Source organism: Dreissena polymorpha, chromosome 1 (assembly GCF_020536995.1).
Source record: "Dreissena polymorpha isolate Duluth1 chromosome 1, UMN_Dpol_1.0, whole genome shotgun sequence".
NCBI lineage: Eukaryota > Metazoa > Mollusca > Bivalvia > Myida > Dreissenidae > Dreissena > Dreissena polymorpha.
The window spans coordinates 78,108,498-78,126,160 of NC_068355.1; the positions used below are offsets into that span (position 1 = coordinate 78,108,498).

Sequence of the window (17,663 nt, forward strand, 5' to 3'; positions counted from 1 at the left end):
GAGGTGGACGATTCCCAGCGCTTGAATATTTTCCGGATGAAATAACTTCCTTGGAAAGGGGTAAGCTAGAGATAACAGGTAAGTATTTAATAATTAAAATGAATTTTACTTAAGAAAATTTGTTTTATGAGGTTGTTAATTTGCTTTAACATACTTCATTATAATTTCCTTTTGCGTATGGGCAAAGGAGTTCACACATCTGAATTCCAACATCTTTGAGTAAAAAATTAAAAGCTGTTAGCACGTTTAACCGACAAAGAAATTGAGTAAAAAAATAAACATATAAAATGTTCATCCTGACAAGGTTTATTTCTGTCCTGTTCTTAACCCTCAGTTTAACAATAAAAATAATAAGTGAATTTGAATTGCATTCGCAATTTTAAGTACCATTGTAAGTTGACGTTATTGCACTAGATTTTTGGACACTCTTACCTTTCGGACACCTTAAATGTATCCCAGAAAATTATACTTTTAACTCTGATTTTTTTTCCTGCAGATGATATGACATGTACACAAAAGTAATTTGGTGCTCTTTTCTAACACTAAAAAACATGTGACTTTTATTTAGTACCGGAAGTAGTAATGTTTAATTTGACATTAATAGATCTAGTGTATTTCGGATAGGCTTTCGAACTTAGCAATTTATGATGTGAAAAAAAATGCGTACCAATATATCGCTATATGTATACATGTCCTGGAAAATCGGAAAATATTTCGCAAAATTTAGCTCAATGTCCTGGAATTGGTCTGAACATTTATGGCATGTATGATTGATGGTTATACATACAATTAAGCTCTCTTTTGTAAAATTTCACTGTAACAAGGTTTTGAGATGGTGAATTTTGTAACTGAAAATGATGTGGTACTTGTTTGGGATACTTGTCAATATAAGATGCTACTGATGTTGATTTCTGTGGTCCAGGTTTGGACAGACTGGATGATCTCACACCCTGATCTCTGGAACCCACCACCCCAAGTGAGGGACCCTTCTTGTGGGTAGGTACTTCATCTAAAACACCAAGCGTAAATAATATTAATACACTGTAACTCCAATATAACGCAGATGACGGGGTCCATGCCACGCAACAGTGTTATAAATGGACAGCGTTATAAGTTTTGAGCTTATTTATTTATAAAAACAGGTATAGTATATCCTATAATATAGGTCCTGTGTATTGTCATGCTGTGTTGTCATCCGCAAATACATGCATATAAACCGAATCGAACGATAACAGTATACATACCGCTTTTCTAATATGCACATTTATCCGATAATCCAATATAATTACCCAACACTTACGAAAAAATAATCTTAAACATTTATGACAAGAAATATGTTTCGCGGCAAGTAAAGTCGATATATAGAAAGTGTATTACAATGAAAAAAAAACACCCGTCATTTTCTTGCTAATATGGCTGGAATGTGATGGAAATTTCACAAATAAATACAAGTACCAGTAATAAAGGGGGCGAAAAATACCTGCCTCGGCATGGACGTCACCATCTTCATAATTACGTGATTTTCCCCTATGTGACCAAAGAAAAAAAATCCCTTTTTTGCTTATAAAAAGTTTTCGCGGCTGAATTATTTGATATTTTCCCCTTGGTGAGAACTAACAATTAGCTTGAAATTTAATACAATCTAATGCAAGCTGAAATTAATAATTGATTTGTTTGTTTTCACCAATTACGGATTTCTACGGTTCAAATTTATAATAAACCAGTATGCGGCTTTCTTCAAAGGTAGCAAGTGCTCAATTTCCAATGGGTCACTACTATCTTATTGTGTGCATTAATTCAGATGTATTTTTTCATTCATAAGTACTACATGTACTAATTTACAAGTCTATAGTTAGTTACGACACATGGTCTGTTTTAACACGCACGCTTTTCCTGCGTGGAACTCGACCATGTTTGGCGATCTTATTACCGGTAAAACACGACTTTTGCAAGGCATTCATGTATAGTGAATGGTGTACAAAGGGACTTAAATAATATTATCACGTGGCTGTAGAAAATATGTGTTATTCAGTTTGATAAATGGAAATATACTTGTATTGTGTAACGGGTATTGTTTTCAATATTTACTTGCCATAGGTAATTGATTGCTCACCATTTGCATTGAACTTCTCATTAGAAACAATTGTTGTTTACGGTAAAAAGGTGAGATTATGATGCCAGACGTTTCATGGTTCTTGACACAAGTGCGCACTTATCTGCCCTTTGAATTATTATGAGGGGGCAGATATCCGCCTACTTAATTCTGACAGGGGGGGGGGCACTTATCTGCTTCTCCAGATTTGATGGGAGGGCACCTCTCCGCCCCCTTTAAAATAAGGGGACACTTCTCTGGGAGGGGGACCTCTCTGTGGGGGGGGCCTCTCTATATACCGATTTCTAAGACTCATCCTGACCACTGTGTGTCTGTGTTTCAGTCCCAAGGTGGATGTGTGGGAGTGTGTGGCGCGTCTGTACAACCTTCTGGCTGAGATGAACACCTCAGACATTGTCAAGTTCTACACAGACAGGAGGCAAGGTTGGTGAAATGCAGTAATTTAGTTTTCTTGTAAGCTGATAATAACAACTATAGTGGTCAGGCTGTGTTAGTTGTCCGATGATGTTTGTAAACTTCGTAAGTTTTCTACATTTAGTGTGTTAAATTTTAGAGGCAACATTTGGTACTCGAATTTTGATGAAACTAGTTTAAAAGGTTTATCTTGACAATATCTAGACCAAGATTGAATTTGTGTCAAGTGCCTCCAAAAACTTAGTCATCAGGTCAAAAATTAGAAATACCCTGTTACAATCTTGATCAAACTTGGTCAGAATGGTTATCTTGACACTGTCAAGACTGAGTTTTAATCTGGGTCACCTTTCACATAAGTTCAATACAAGGTCATCATAACAAATCTTAGAAAAACCTGTTTACCACACTAGAAACCCACATTTATGACTCTGCCTTGATGAAACGCGTCACAAAGATTATCTATACAATATTTACTAGTATGCTGAATTTAAATCAGGTACACATGTGGCTACAAACTAGGTAACCCTGGCAAGTCTTAGAACAACCTTGTTACTACTTTAGAGGCCATATTTATAACTCAATCTTAATGAAAATAGGTATTTTTGTTTATCTTGAGAATATCTAGGCTGAATTAAAATCTGGAAACTTGTGTCCAAAATTTAGGTCATGTGGTCAAATCATAGAAAAACCCATTTAACCACTCTAGAAGCCACATTTATGACTCTGAAACATGGATACAATGTTATCATGACAATATTGAGGCAATGGCTGAATAAAGTAGGGTTAAAAACTAAGTCACCAGGTAATTTTCTTGACAATTGGTGTACCTTGAACTCCAATGAGCACTTCGGGGTCATCATAGGCGTCTTGCTTAAGAGTTTAGGAAATCTTGTGAAAGGGGTCAGCCATTGATACATGTTCCTGATCATAATAATTGCTTACTTACCTGATCAGAAATCAACAAATCAAGTTATGTTGAAAAACAATCATGTCTTAACAGAAAATGTGAATTTGATTGCATATTTTGACACAGATTTTTATTTTTTGTTGTCGACAAAAAAATAAAGTTTAACTAGAAGTTTGCAATAAATTTCTATACAGTTGTATTGTGGTAGTGTATGCATGTTTACACCCCAGAGTGCTTCAGAATCGAAATAGATATCATGCCAATATCCTTGCTGTCATACATTGTCTTGTTTTATTGTCTTAGAATTCCCATATCGTGGAAACAAAGTTGAAAACCATGTTGTATAATTCCCCAGGTTTGTTACCTGTGATACTGTCAGAGGACACGATGATGTCAGGGTTTGTGCCTCTGCTTGGGAAACCTACCATCAACAACTTTGTACAAGAAGGCGTCGATATGGTATGCATGTTTATGTTGAAATAGATACTTCTGGTTGTGACTATGGGACTACATGTATATTCTAAGTGATGTAAAGTGGTTGAAAACATGGGGAATTTCAGCATGTCTGATAAAAATCCAGTCCTACAATTGACCTTTCGACAGCTAGAGTGAAGCCACGCCCACCGATTTCAAGGGGGGTCACTCCGCCGAAGTCCGTCATAAAAATGGCTACGCGAATCGGCCGCATAAGTGAACCAAAAAGGCCTCATGGTATACCAGAAAGGCCATACAATAGTTTTTATTATCATTGAATAGTGGTGCTGAATATAATTATCATATCTATTAAATAGTCAAAACTTTTTTATTAGTCTACTTAAAAGCCGTTAAATTTATCATCAAAGTCGGCAAAATTATCGCCAATTATCGCATACAGTATGAATTGTTCGTTAGTCACAATATTTTTCCTTGAGTAATAGATGTTTCAGTTTTTTAATTAAAAGCCGTTAATTTTTGCAACCGATGGCAACATCGCAAATGTGGCACAGGTAAGTAAATTTATTATAATAGAAGACGAAGAACGTTTCTATTGAAATCTGATATAACACATATCTACAATGCGTTTGGTCAAAATGACCCATGCGCATTGTTATAATCGTATAACAAAGTCAAAGTCGTCAAAAAAGTAACATACACAATATATTATTATATATTATTATTTCCTCGAAAACTATCTTCTGCAATGTTTAAAATATAAAAAGTTGAAAGAATTTTCATGTACAAAAAAACTCGCTAATCAGACCGGGTTTTCAAAGGGTCATTCACAGTTTGCGGCATCTGTTTTGATAACGGATTAGTAGAAAGCCCACATATGGTGTAAAATGACACTTATTGGCCCCTATTGATAATTACTTACGCATTTGAAAATAGTTTCTTAACTTACATTAAATTTGGAAGACTTAAACCAAAAGAAATAAAAAATGTTTTATTCTATGTGATATTATTAAAAATAATAACTGATTGTCTTTATTATTACGTTTTCATTAGCATTAAAAAAATCTAGCAAAGTTTATAATGTCTTATTTATTTGCCGACTGCATTAGAATGTCAAATTTATTTAACGTTGGCCACCTTTGAAAAATGGTTTTAAATGTTCCTTTCTAATTTGTCTATATAGAGGATAAACAAGTACAAAGTTATACTCTTTTTTATAACGTGTCCGTTGCAAAACTTACATTTTCTATTTTCGCGTAGTATCTTATTATAACGACTGTGTTTTGCTTTCGGGCGATCGCTTAATATGTTGAGATTAAGCTGTTCGTGTGGACGACCACAAAGACGAATCCAACGTTTGAATGTTTCAAGATTAGTACCCGGTTGAGGGAACGGAAAAAAAACGTACTTCCATCTTTTAACCGTTCTGGATACCTTGTGTCTGAATAACAAGTGCCATAACAGCACCTTTCAACCATTTTCTTTGTTTAAAACACAGAATTACGTATAAGCTTATGTGTCGGACAACGGCGAGTTTGACGGACAAAATGGCGGATAGTAATGGGCCTAATCTATGCTGTAATCTGATTGGTTAATAAGCCTGTCAATCAATCGGCTGTCGAAAGGTCAATATGCTTTGCGTTCTGATATAAGGATGACCTATTAATGTTACCTTCTGTTGATCTTTCAGTCAGTAAGAGGCATGCTTTCATGATCTTTAAAGTGAAAATAACTTGAATTTTCATATAATTTTTTCTAGCATTGTTGTGATTTTGGTGAAGACGTCATAATAATTGTTATTATTGTCAGTTTTACATTTCAAACATTAGTAAAAAGGTTGAACCTGAATTTCGCTTCTCTTAACTTAAACAACCGTTTTATAATTATAATATGATCGCCAACAATCAGTATTATTTTTAGCATGTCAACTTAATTTGGAGTCAGTTTGCGGTATATAGTCATGAAGATCATACCACGTTGTTGGATTGACAAAACAAAAGGCTAAGTTGTTATAAACGATGTAAAAATTTATATCTGAAAAGTCACACTAGCTCCTATGCATGTCCATTTCTAAAAGTGGAGAACTAGGCAGTACAGACTATAGGGATATGGCCTTACTAAACAAATATAAACAGAGTAAACTGTCAGCTGCACCAGCAAATGAGACACATTTGTACATAACCTGGTTCTTTTTTATTGCAAGGAACTCACTGTCAAACAGTTTGACACAGCAATAAAACACTAGATACCATGTAGAAAAAATATACACAAACAGAAATAATAACTTCTCATTGAGTCGTGTTCTGAGAAAACTGGGCATACTGCATATGCGTAAAGTGTTGTCCCAGATTTGCCTGTGCAGTCCGCACAGGCTTATCAGGGACAACACTTTCCCCATAAACTTGATTTTTGGTAAGGAGGGACTTCCTTGAAACTAAAAATACCATAAAAGCGGAAAGTGTCATCCCTGATTAAGCCTGTGCAGACCGCACAGGCTAATCTGGGACGACACTTTACGCACATGCATTAAGCCCAGTTTTCTCAGTACATGCCCCATTGTGTATGTTAGGACATGGCGCGTGACTGCCTGCGTGTGCAGCAGCTGCAGATATTTGGCCTGTACCTGTGTGGTATGGAGGAGCGGCCCATGCTCAAGTACATGGACGGTCGCTACTATAGTGTGGCGCCCCCTGACGGATACGGGGACACGGACCAGGCCCAAACTGCAGGGGCCGCGCTGGGCTCTGAGGTAACCTTAACACCTGCCTGTGGTTTCTGTTGAAATATGGTGTGTTGATTACTACATGACCACATTTCACATTTTGCTACCTATTTGGATTGCATTTCTGTGTTTCATTTTAATTTGGATTTGGTTGTAATATTAGGTTGTAACACACTATTATGTTTTGTCATGATAATGTTGCATCGAAAAAACATTTTCTATTTATAACAATTTTCATTTTAATTAGAGCTTTTGAACTTTGTGTGGATAGTGAACCTGCTTGTCTAATTCAATGTAAACAAAAATTCTGATTTGTACAAAAGAGCCAAATACAAAATCAATAGAAGGTTTTAGTGTGCTGTAAGGAATGATTGCATAAAGTATCTGCTGATAAATACCAGTTGTAAGCATTTGAGTTGAAGTTAGATGTTCTTGGGTTCTTTATTGTAAACGTATATGTAAGATTATTAAGCCACATAAGGCTGTATATTGAATAGGGTTACCACAAGAGTTTAGACCAAAACAGGGAATTAGATTCCACAGCACTAATGGTTCATCTGATTTTATGTGGTCTTTTATTTGATGTCAGTTTATATTATCTTGTTGTAATTTTGAAGAATAAATGATATTTTAGCTCATCTGAGCACACTGTGCTTATGGTGAGCTTTTGTGATTGCCTTCTGCCCTTTGTGCATTTTGCGGCGTCAACATTTGCCTTGCTAATACTCTAGAGACCACATTTACTGTCTGGTCTTCGTGAAATTTGGTCAGAAGATTTGTGCCAATGATGTCTTAGTCAAGTTCGAAAATTGTTACAGTTGGTTGAAAAACAGGGCCACCAGGGGGCAGGGCATTTTTCCTTATATGGCAATAGTAAAACTTTTAAACACTCTAGAGGCCACATTTATTGTCTGATCATCATGAAACATTTCAATATACTCATTTTCAGGTGATTTTACCTAATCATATCTTAGACATGTTTGAAAATGGTTCTGGTTACTTGACAAACATGGCCACTATGGGGGCGGGGCATTTTTTATTCCCCTACCGGTTTCCTCGGAGGGGACTTATGGTTTTGTCTCCGTCCGTCCGTCACACTTTTCTGGATCCTGCGATAACTTAAAAAGTTCTTAATATTTTTTCATGAAACTTGGAACATGGATAGATGGCGATATGGACATTATGCATGTTATTTTATTTCGTGCCTACATCAAAAATTCTGGTTGCTATGGCAACAAATAAACTAGAAATACTGCTGAAAATGGTGGTTTTTCTGGATTCTGCGATAACTTTTAAAGTTCTTAATATTTTTTCATGAAACTTGAAACATGAATAGATGGCAATATGGACATTATGCACGTCATTTCATTTTGTTCCGACATAAAAAATTATGGTTGCAATGGCAACAAATAGACCAGAAATACTGCTGAAAATGGTGGTTTTTCTGGATCCTGCAATAACTTTTAAAGTTCTTAATATTTGTTCATGAAACTTGAAACATGGATAGATGGCAATATGGACATTATGCACGTCATTTCATTTTGTTCCTAAATACAAAAATTTGGTTGCTATGGCAACACATATATATATATATATAAAAATCTGGAATTTCTGACAATGGTGGAGCCGGAAGGGGAATTATATTGCTTGACAATAGTCTTGTTCCGTATATGGCTACAGGAAAACTTGTTAAAACTCTAGAGGCCACATATATTGTCCCATCTTCATGAAACTTGGTCAGAAGATTTTTCCCAAAGATATCTTTGACAAGTACGAAAATGGTAATTTTTTATTGAAAAACATAGCCACCAGGGGGCAGGGCATTTTTCCTTATGGCTAAAGTGAAAACTTGTTAAAACTCTAGAGGTCACATTTATTGTCCAATCTTCATGAAACTTGGTCAGAACATTTGTTCTTTGATATCTTGGATGAGCTAGGAAATGGTACCAGTTGCTTGAAAAACCTGGACACAATGGGGGGGGGGGGGGGACAGTTTTCCTCATAGGGCTGGATATTGTGGTTATCTCCGCCGTCTGTCCATCCATCTGTCCGTCCTGGCCACTATCTCCTACACTATAAGCACTAGAACTTTGAAACTTACACACATGGTAGCTATGAGCATATGTGCGTCCGTGCACTATTTGAGATTTTGATCTGACCCCTGGGTCAAAAGTTATGGGGGTTGGGGTGGGGCCCGGTCAGAGGTTTTCACTCATTTTTTTATGTTATGTACTTTAACATTGGCCATAACTTTTACCACATTGAAGATAGCAACTTGATATTTGGCCTGCATGTGTATCTCATGGAGCTGCACATTTAGTGGTGAAAGGTCAAGGTAATCCTTCAAGGTCAAAGGTCAAAAAAACAAATCCAAGGGAAGTAATAAGTTTTAAAGGGAGGTAATTAATGAACCTGCCAAATGTTTTTATTTTTTTAAATAAATCAAAGCAAGGCAGTAGAGGGCATTGTGTTTCTGACAAACACATCTCTTGTTTTATGTTATTTTACATTAACTTCTCCATTTCTACACCGATTTACTTCCAATTGATACTGAACATCTCTTATGACAATACGGTCAATCTCAACTATGCATGGCCCCATTACCAACCCTGGGGCACCTCCTGGGTCAAACATGTGGCGTGGGGATACGCGTTTGCCTCTGTCGCGCCATTTCTAGTTTCTATTGTGAAACCTTGTTAAAACAATAAAGGCCACATTTATTGTTTGATCTTAATGAAACTTGATCAGAAGATTTTGTCCCAATGACATCTTGGATGAGTTTTAAAATTGTTCCGGCTGCTTGGAAAACATGGCCAAAATGGGGCGGGCATTTTTTCTTATATGGCTATATATTACTATAGCAAAACCTTGTTAACACCCTAGAGGCCACATTTATTGTCCCATCTTCATGAAACCTGGTTAGCAGATTTGACCCAATGATATCTTGGACCAGTTTTAAAATGGTTGAAAAACATGGCCACCAGAGGGCGGGGCATTTTTCCTTATATAGCTGTAGTAAAAACTTGTTAAGACTCAAGAGGTCACATTTATTGTCCAATCTTCATGAAACTTGGTCAGAACATTTGTTTTAATGATATCTTGGATCAGTTCTAAAATAGTTCCAGTCGTTTGTAAAACATAGCCGCCAGGGAGCGGGAAATTATCTTCATATGGCTAAAGAAAAACCTTGTTAGCACTCTTAAGGTTACATTTATATTTCACTCTGCATGAAACTTGCTCAGAACATTAATTTTGTTCTAAAGATATCATGGGGCTGCACAGAACAGGTCAGTTCCTTTGTAACTCAGGTGAGCAATTTTGAGCCTTTCACGCCCTCTTATTTCCATTTGATATGATACATTTAAAATTTCTTAATACTTTTTATCTTTGTGTTTAGTTAAAAGTTCTAGTATCTAAATTGATGGACATATGATTTATGAAAGTAAGTCATAAATTGTATGGGGTAATCATGTTCCAACCTGTTTTCATGGTGTCAACATCAGGGTGAAGATGAGGATGTAGTGATTGAGGATGAGGAGGAAGTCAGTGTGGAGGGAGATCATGATGCAAACGTACAGGAGCTGAAGGCGCGCAGAGAAGAGCTGCGACGTAGAGTGGACGAGAAGAACAGAATACAGGAGAATAGGAATGTAAGTCTCTTGTGTCTCACTGCTTGCTGCTGTAGAGGCAATACTTGCTGTAGAGAATTTTTTTATGTTTTAACAAAGTTGTGCAAAAAAAGGTCATATGCAATATGCGGTCACAGTCTGGTCTGGAGCTATCCTGTCAGCTAATGAGACAATGAAATTGTGTGTGACCTAATAGTGGACCACAGAGCTCCTGACCAGACTGCACAATTAAGCCGCCTGGTCTAGCCATGCCCTGGCCATGGCATAAGACTTATTGTGGCATGATGAGTGTCATTGTGTCGCAGTATTCTAGTTCCATTGTTTATGGCAAATCATCTTTTTTATGGACTGATTTGTGTGGTTAGAGTGGGGCTTCAGAAAATGATTGTTTTAAAGACGTGTACATAGACATAATTCTTGTGGGTTCCATAGCAATATTTTATTATTTGAAATTGGGACACAAATTAAAGTGTCTGTTCAATTTCATAAAGAGAAAGTTTGGTGCTTAATATTCATATGATTATTTGTTTTGGGAAACAGATAAATCATGAACTATGGTGAAGTGGTTATTGTCCTAAAAAAAAGCTGTTTTAATAAATCAAATGCCTTACCATTTATTTATAATGCACAACTTATAAGCAGCCTTTTCTGGCGCCAAGGCCTTAATGACGTCCATTTTGGTCAAGGGTGGTCTTATGGCACTCCTTTATAATTGCTTTGACATTCCTTTAACAATATATGCTAAGCAATAATATTTTACAAAAGACCCTAACTGCAGAAACAGGGTCTTTCCTGTTAAATAGCATGGGAAAGCCAATTCAATTACTGGATTGGAATCAATTACAATTGAGACAATTAGCAACCTGTTGATAATTAAGGCACAACATGTTCCTGTTGGAGTTTGCACAATATAAAAACTAAGAAACTGATGTTTGACAATCTGTATCAGAATTATATAAATCATTATGAAGAATGTGTTTATTTTTTGGGCTAAAAGTTTATATGAATCATGTGTGTATTGCTTATTTTAAGTTTTGAAACAAAGTAAAACAAAAAGAGTACAAACACATAAATTATATCCCAAATTGCACCATTAAGTCTTAATAATATGTAAAAATATGTAAAAAATTGATGATACTAAGGGGACAGTTAAAATGTACTTATAAACCTCATACATACCCAACCATTATATGAGTCGTGTTCTGAGAAAACTGGGCGTAATGCATGTGCGTAAAGTGTTATCCCAGATTAGCCTGTGCAGTCCGCACAGGCTAATCAGTGACGACACTTTTCGCTTTTATGACATTTTTCGTTTAAATGAAGTAACTTCTTAGCAAAAATCCAATTTAGGCAGAAAGTGTCGTCCCTGATTAGCCTGTGCAGACTGCACAGGCTAATCTGGGACGACATTTTGCGCACATGCATTAAGCCCAATTTTCTCAGAACAAGACACACATGTATGCTATTGACTGTTGTAGAGAGTGCTAGAGAAGAACAAGACCCACAGTATAGAGATGGAGGTGCGGCCCATATTTCTCATCCCAGACACCAACTGCTTCATAGACCACCTGCCCAGTCTACAGAAGTTGATTGTAGCCAGGCACTACACCATAGTCATACCTCTTGTCGGTATGTGCCCTGTAAAATTAGCAGTACTTTCTGATTTTCAGCAAGAATTTAATGAACATTGAAAACCACATAAACTTTAAAAAGACAACCACATGCGTATATATGATTTAAAGCAATTTATTTAAGATGCCAAGTGGATATAGCCCAGCAATTCCATTTTGCTTAAACCATTTCTTTGAAAGTTAGATCTGTGTTAACAGATTCTGAAGCATTTCGCATTATCATAAAATTCCTTAACGAATGTGACAGTATAATCCTGGTAAAAGTTGCACTATGAAGTTTTATTTTTTTGCAACAGCATATTTAACCAAATAATACGTGTAAATTGTGAAATATCCCATTGAAAACCAGGTCTGCGTATATCACATAATAGGTCCCCTAAATAAGTGTCCTTTTCTCATTGTACAGTGATAAATGAGCTGGATGGACTGGCCCAGGGCAAGCGTCCAGTTGGCGACTGTTCAGCAGACAATGATGACCACAGGCACAAGGTGAAGACCAGGGCCCAGCACACTATCACGTTCCTTGAGAAGGAGTTTGAGACAAAGAATGCTCACCTAAAAGCTCTTACCTCCAAGGGTACTGTCATGGAGACGATTGCATTCCGCAGTGAGGAGACAGACTCCAGTGTATGTTGGTTTTGTTGTTAAAGGATTTTTATGCTTCCCCAAAATTTATTTTGGGGGAAGAATACAGTCGCCGCTTCGTCTGTCAGTGTGTGTGTCTTTCTGTCTGTCTGTGCACAATTTTTGTCCGGGCTATTTCTCAGCAACTAATGACCGGAATTAAATGAAACTTTATGGGAAGCTTCACTACCAAGAGGAGATGTGCATATTATTAACGGGTTCTGGTCGGATGATTTTTTACAGAGTTATGGCCCTTTGACATTTTTGAAATTTTCCATTAACTGTACATATAGTGCAATTCTTGTCCGGGCTATTTCTCAGCAACTTATGACCGGAATTCAATGAAACTTTATGGGAAGCTTCACTACTAAGAGGAGATGTGAATATTATCAGCGGGTTCTGGTCGGATGATTTTTCACAGAGTTATGGCCCTTTGAAATTTTCTATATTTTTTTTTTGTCCCCCCAACTACTATGCCCTCAAGACGTTTCCTTTCTGAATATATAGTGCAATATTGTGACAAAAAAACTTTGGGGAGCATCACCTGTCTCCGACGGTTTCTTTTTTTGTATTATTATTGTTTTGCAGTGTATATATTTTATGCATTCTTCCAAATTGCTGAAAGGGCAAATTACACAATTGCAAAAGAAATATTAGAGTGGGAATATTAAAGTTCCTGTGTCTGTTGGTGGGTCAGATCTTGTTAAATATTATCACTTTGTTAAAAGAACTACTTCCACATTTTTCAATTGATTAAATTTAAACTTCAAGTATGTCATCAATGTGAAATGTAGATGTGCAATACATCTTTCATGTGTGATAAAACAAATCCAAAATAAAATTTACCCTTAAACATACCCGACTTGGCTGTATAGACGTATTTGTTATGTTTTTGACAAAACTATAGGGCAGCTTTAAGTTTCCAAATGTTGTGTATGTTCGTTTTGAATTGTCCTGCAAAATGAAAATCTTATGTTTCCCTCCGGCCAAGGAAGGAATATAGTAATTGAATGGTCTGTCCTTAAATCTATAAGTCTGCCCTGCTTCTTCTGCAGAGCATTATTTAATAATTATTTGACACTCCCCAAAATTGTAAAAAAAATCCTTTGAACAAATTAGTCTGTTTAACAAAAATAATATTTGATGTAGTAATAATATTGTTGGGTAGATATGCAATTGCAAACAAATATGTTTGATTGTTTAGCTTGGGCTGAAATTAGGTGTGTTGAAAAGTCTAGAGGTTACAAAAAAAATTAATTCCTAATAAATTGATCATTTTGGAAGGTTAACCGGTTAAACTCTTGCATCCCTAGTTAAACCATCTACTTTAAAACAGGAATTAAAGGCCAATAATGCATACATAATATTTTGTTTGCTAATTGAAATACTGGTAGTTGATTTTTGTGTATTGACAAAATGGTCATAATTTTGCATTTTTATGCCCCCCTTCGAAGAAGAGGGGGTATATTGCTTTGCTCATGTCCGTCGGTCTGTCGGTCGGTCTGTCGGTCCGTCCACCAGGTGGTTGTCAGATGATAACTCAAGAATGCTTGGGCCTAGGATCATGAAACTTCATAGGTACATTGATCATGACTCGCAGATGACCCCTATTGATTTTGAGGTCACTAGGTCAAAGGTCAAGGTCACGGTGACCCGAAATAGTTAAATGGTTTTTTAATGATAACTCAAGAATGCATACGCTGCCAACAGGGCAAACTCTGAACAATATTACTGAAGCAACTGGTCTGTAATCCTAAATCTATAATTATCAGTCCAATGAAACATCATCCTTTGAGTAAAATACAGTGGATCAGTAAAACTATTATCAGAATATGAGATTTTTTGTATATTTGGTATATTAAATATTGTGTTAATGTTTATTTTTGTTGATTAATATAAATATAAGCAGGACAGGGGTGGTAATACACTATTATATCTTTCTTATATACAGGGGAAACAAATGCAATAAGTTTAAATTTCATGTTTAATGAATAGAGGATATCACACCCCCCAATTTTTTTTTAAACATCATGTAATAAATTACCACACCCCACATTAAACCCCCTTCTCACCCCCCACCACTCCCCCATCCCCCTACCCCCCAACCCCCCTACCACCCACCCCCCACCCACCCCCCCATTTTTTTTAAAACATCTAATAAATAACCCCACCCCACATAATACCCCCCTTCTCACTCCCCCCTACCCCCCCACCCCCCATTGTTTTTTAAACATCTAATAAATTACCACACCCCACATTATACCCCCTCTCAATCCCCCCTACCCCCCCCACCCCCCCACATTTTTTTTTAAACATCTAATAAATTACCCCAACCCACATTATTATCCCCTCTCTCCCCCTACCCCCCACCCTCCACCCCCCAATTTTTTTTAAACATCTTATAAATTGACCCACCCCACATTATTACCCCCTCTCACCCCCCACCCCCCCTACCCCCACCCCCCCCCCCTATCCCTTCACCCCGCTAACCTCCCCACCACCCCACCCCCCACCCCCAAATTATTTTTTTAAAAACATTTATAAATTACCACACCCCACATTATACCCCCCTCTCACCCCCCTACCCACCCCACCCCCCCCAAATTTTTTTAAAACATCTTATAAATTACCACACCCCACATTATACCCCCCTCCCACCCCTCTAACCCCCCACCCCCCTACCCCCCAACCCCCCAATTTTTTTTTAAACATCTAATAAATTACACCACCCAAATTACTACCCCCTCTCACCCCCCACCCCCCCTACCCCCCCCCACCCGCTACCCCCCCCCCCCCGCCCCCCCCCCCCCATTTTTTTTAAACATCTTATAAATTACCCACACCCACATTATACCCCCCTCTCACCCCACCCTACCCCCCACACCCCCCAATTTTTTTTTAAACATCTTATAAATTACCACACCCCACATATACCCCCCTCTCACCCCCTACCCCCCACCCCCCTACCCCCCCACCCCCCCTAATTATTTTTTTAAACATCTTATAAATTAACCACACCCCACATTATACCCCCCTCTCACCCCCCCCCCCCCCCCCCCTACCCCCCCCCCCAGCCCCCCCCCCAATTTTTTTTTTAAACATCTAATCAATTACCCCACCCCATATTACCCCCCCTCTCACCCCACCCCCCCCCACCCCCCACCCCCAACCCCTCCCCCCCCCCCCTAATTTTGTTTTAACATCTTATAAATTACCACACCCCACATTATATCCCCCTACCCCCTCACCCCCCTACCCCCCCCCCCACACCCCCCCCCGTATTTTTTTTAAACTCTAATAAGGACTCCACCCACATTATACCCCCTTCGACCCCCACTCCCCTACCCCCCCACCCCCCTCCAATTTTTGTAAACATATTATCAATTACCACACCCCACATTAGACCCCCCTCTCAACCCCACCTCCTCTCACCCCCCACCCCCCTCAAATTGTTTTTTCTTAAACATCTAATAAATTACCACACACCACATTTTACCCCCCCTCTCACTCCCCCTACCCCCCCCCAATATTTTTTTTAAACATCTTATTAATTACCACACCCCACATTATACCCCCCTCTCACCCCCCACCCCCACCAAATTTTTTCAAGGTCACAGTGACTCGAAATAGTACAATGGTTTCCGGATGATAACTTACATTAGGTCAAAGGTCAAGGTCACAGTGACAAAAAACGTATTCACACAATGGCTGCCACTACAAGTGACAGTCCATATGGGGGGCATGCATGTTTTACAAACAGCCCTTGTTTAATAGGTTACACAAACAGTTGCAGAATCATAATGATGGTAAACATACATGTATATTTGGCATATACAAATAATATTTAAAATGCAAATGCAACTGTGGATCTGCCACATGTTACAGGGCAACAATGATGATCTCATCCTCTCCTGTTGTACGCACTACTGCAAGGACAAGGCCAGAGACTTCATGCCAAAAGACAAAGGTCAGTTACCCATAGTCAATCAGACAAAGGTCGGTATGGCATTGTCAAGGAAACAAGTCAGTAGGCTGTTGTCAATGAGACAAAGGTCAATAAATTGTAGTTAAGGATACTATAGTCAGTAAGCTGAAGTCAAGGTCAGTAAGCTGTAGTCAAGAAGACATATGTCAGTAAGCTGTTGTCAAGGAGACAATGGTCAGTAAGCTGTAATCAAGGAGAAAATGAACAGTATGCCATAGTCAATGGGAAAATGGTCAGTAAGCTGCAGTCAAGGAGACAAAAGCTATAGTCAAGGAAACACAGATCAGTAATCTGTAGTCAAGGAGACAAAGGTCAGTAAGCTGTAGTCAAGAAGACAAGGGTCTGTTTACTGTAGTCAAAAAGACAAAGGTCACTAAACTATAGTATAAAAGACAAAGGTCAGTAAGCTGTCATCAAGGAAACAAAGGTTAGTAAGCTGTCGTCAAGGAAAAAAAGGTCAGTTATCTTCAGTCAAGGAAACAAGAGTCAGTATGCTGTTGTCAAGGAGACAAAGGTCAGTAAGCTGTAGTCAAGGTTCTCTGTTGCGCATTTGACAGATTATGTGCAGCTACTTAAAAACATTTCAACCTCAGTTTTTTAGTGTTTGCAGATAATCACGCTCAATTTTCTTTTGAATTCTTGTGTTTTACTTGAAATATGACAAAATAGAAAGCATATGTTGATTATGTACAAGAGTGTGTGTGATATTGTGCATTGTAATGTATCCCTACAGTTAATCCACAGATTAACAATTAATTATTTTAAAAAACATGCAAGAGATATGAGGAATTTCATGTTGTTTAATTTGGAACCAGAGCCATTGGTATGGGTCATTAAACGCTGTACAAATAATGATTTGCATAATTTCACATAAAAACAATAAATTATGTATTTTCTACAAATTTTTTTAGGGTTTTCTATTTAAGGTTGTTATACCTATTTATCACTTTTCATGTATTTAGAATAAATATGCTGATAAGATACCAAGAATTTTATTTGTTATTGAAAATACGATATTCCATTGCTAAGAACATACACATTTTTAGAAAACCCGAGGTATTGTCATAGCCAGTTCGTCGTGTCGTCCGACATCCGTGTCGTGCGAAAACCTTAACATTGGCTCTAAAATCAAAGTGCTTCCACCTACAACTTTGAAACTTCATATGTAGATGCACCTTGACGAGTTCTACACGCCACACTCATTTT

At 37.7% G+C, this 17,663-nt stretch overlaps 1 protein-coding gene across 2 annotated transcripts in view; it reads left to right on the forward strand.

Moving 5' to 3' along the window:
• The window catches only part of LOC127836508 (telomerase-binding protein EST1A-like), a 48,016-nt gene that overhangs the window by 27,218 nt on the left and 3,135 nt on the right, over nucleotides 1-17,663 (forward strand). For both annotated transcript variants that reach the window (XM_052363156.1, XM_052363163.1), the window contains 8 exons: nucleotides 923-996; nucleotides 2,436-2,536; nucleotides 3,790-3,893; nucleotides 6,436-6,615; nucleotides 10,092-10,238; nucleotides 11,696-11,846; nucleotides 12,255-12,475; nucleotides 16,358-16,439. In XM_052363156.1, the coding sequence (XP_052219116.1) occupies nucleotides 923-996; nucleotides 2,436-2,536; nucleotides 3,790-3,893; nucleotides 6,436-6,615; nucleotides 10,092-10,238; nucleotides 11,696-11,846; nucleotides 12,255-12,475; nucleotides 16,358-16,439 (1,060 nt within the window). The remainder of the gene's footprint in view (nucleotides 1-922; nucleotides 997-2,435; nucleotides 2,537-3,789; nucleotides 3,894-6,435; nucleotides 6,616-10,091; nucleotides 10,239-11,695; nucleotides 11,847-12,254; nucleotides 12,476-16,357; nucleotides 16,440-17,663) is intronic.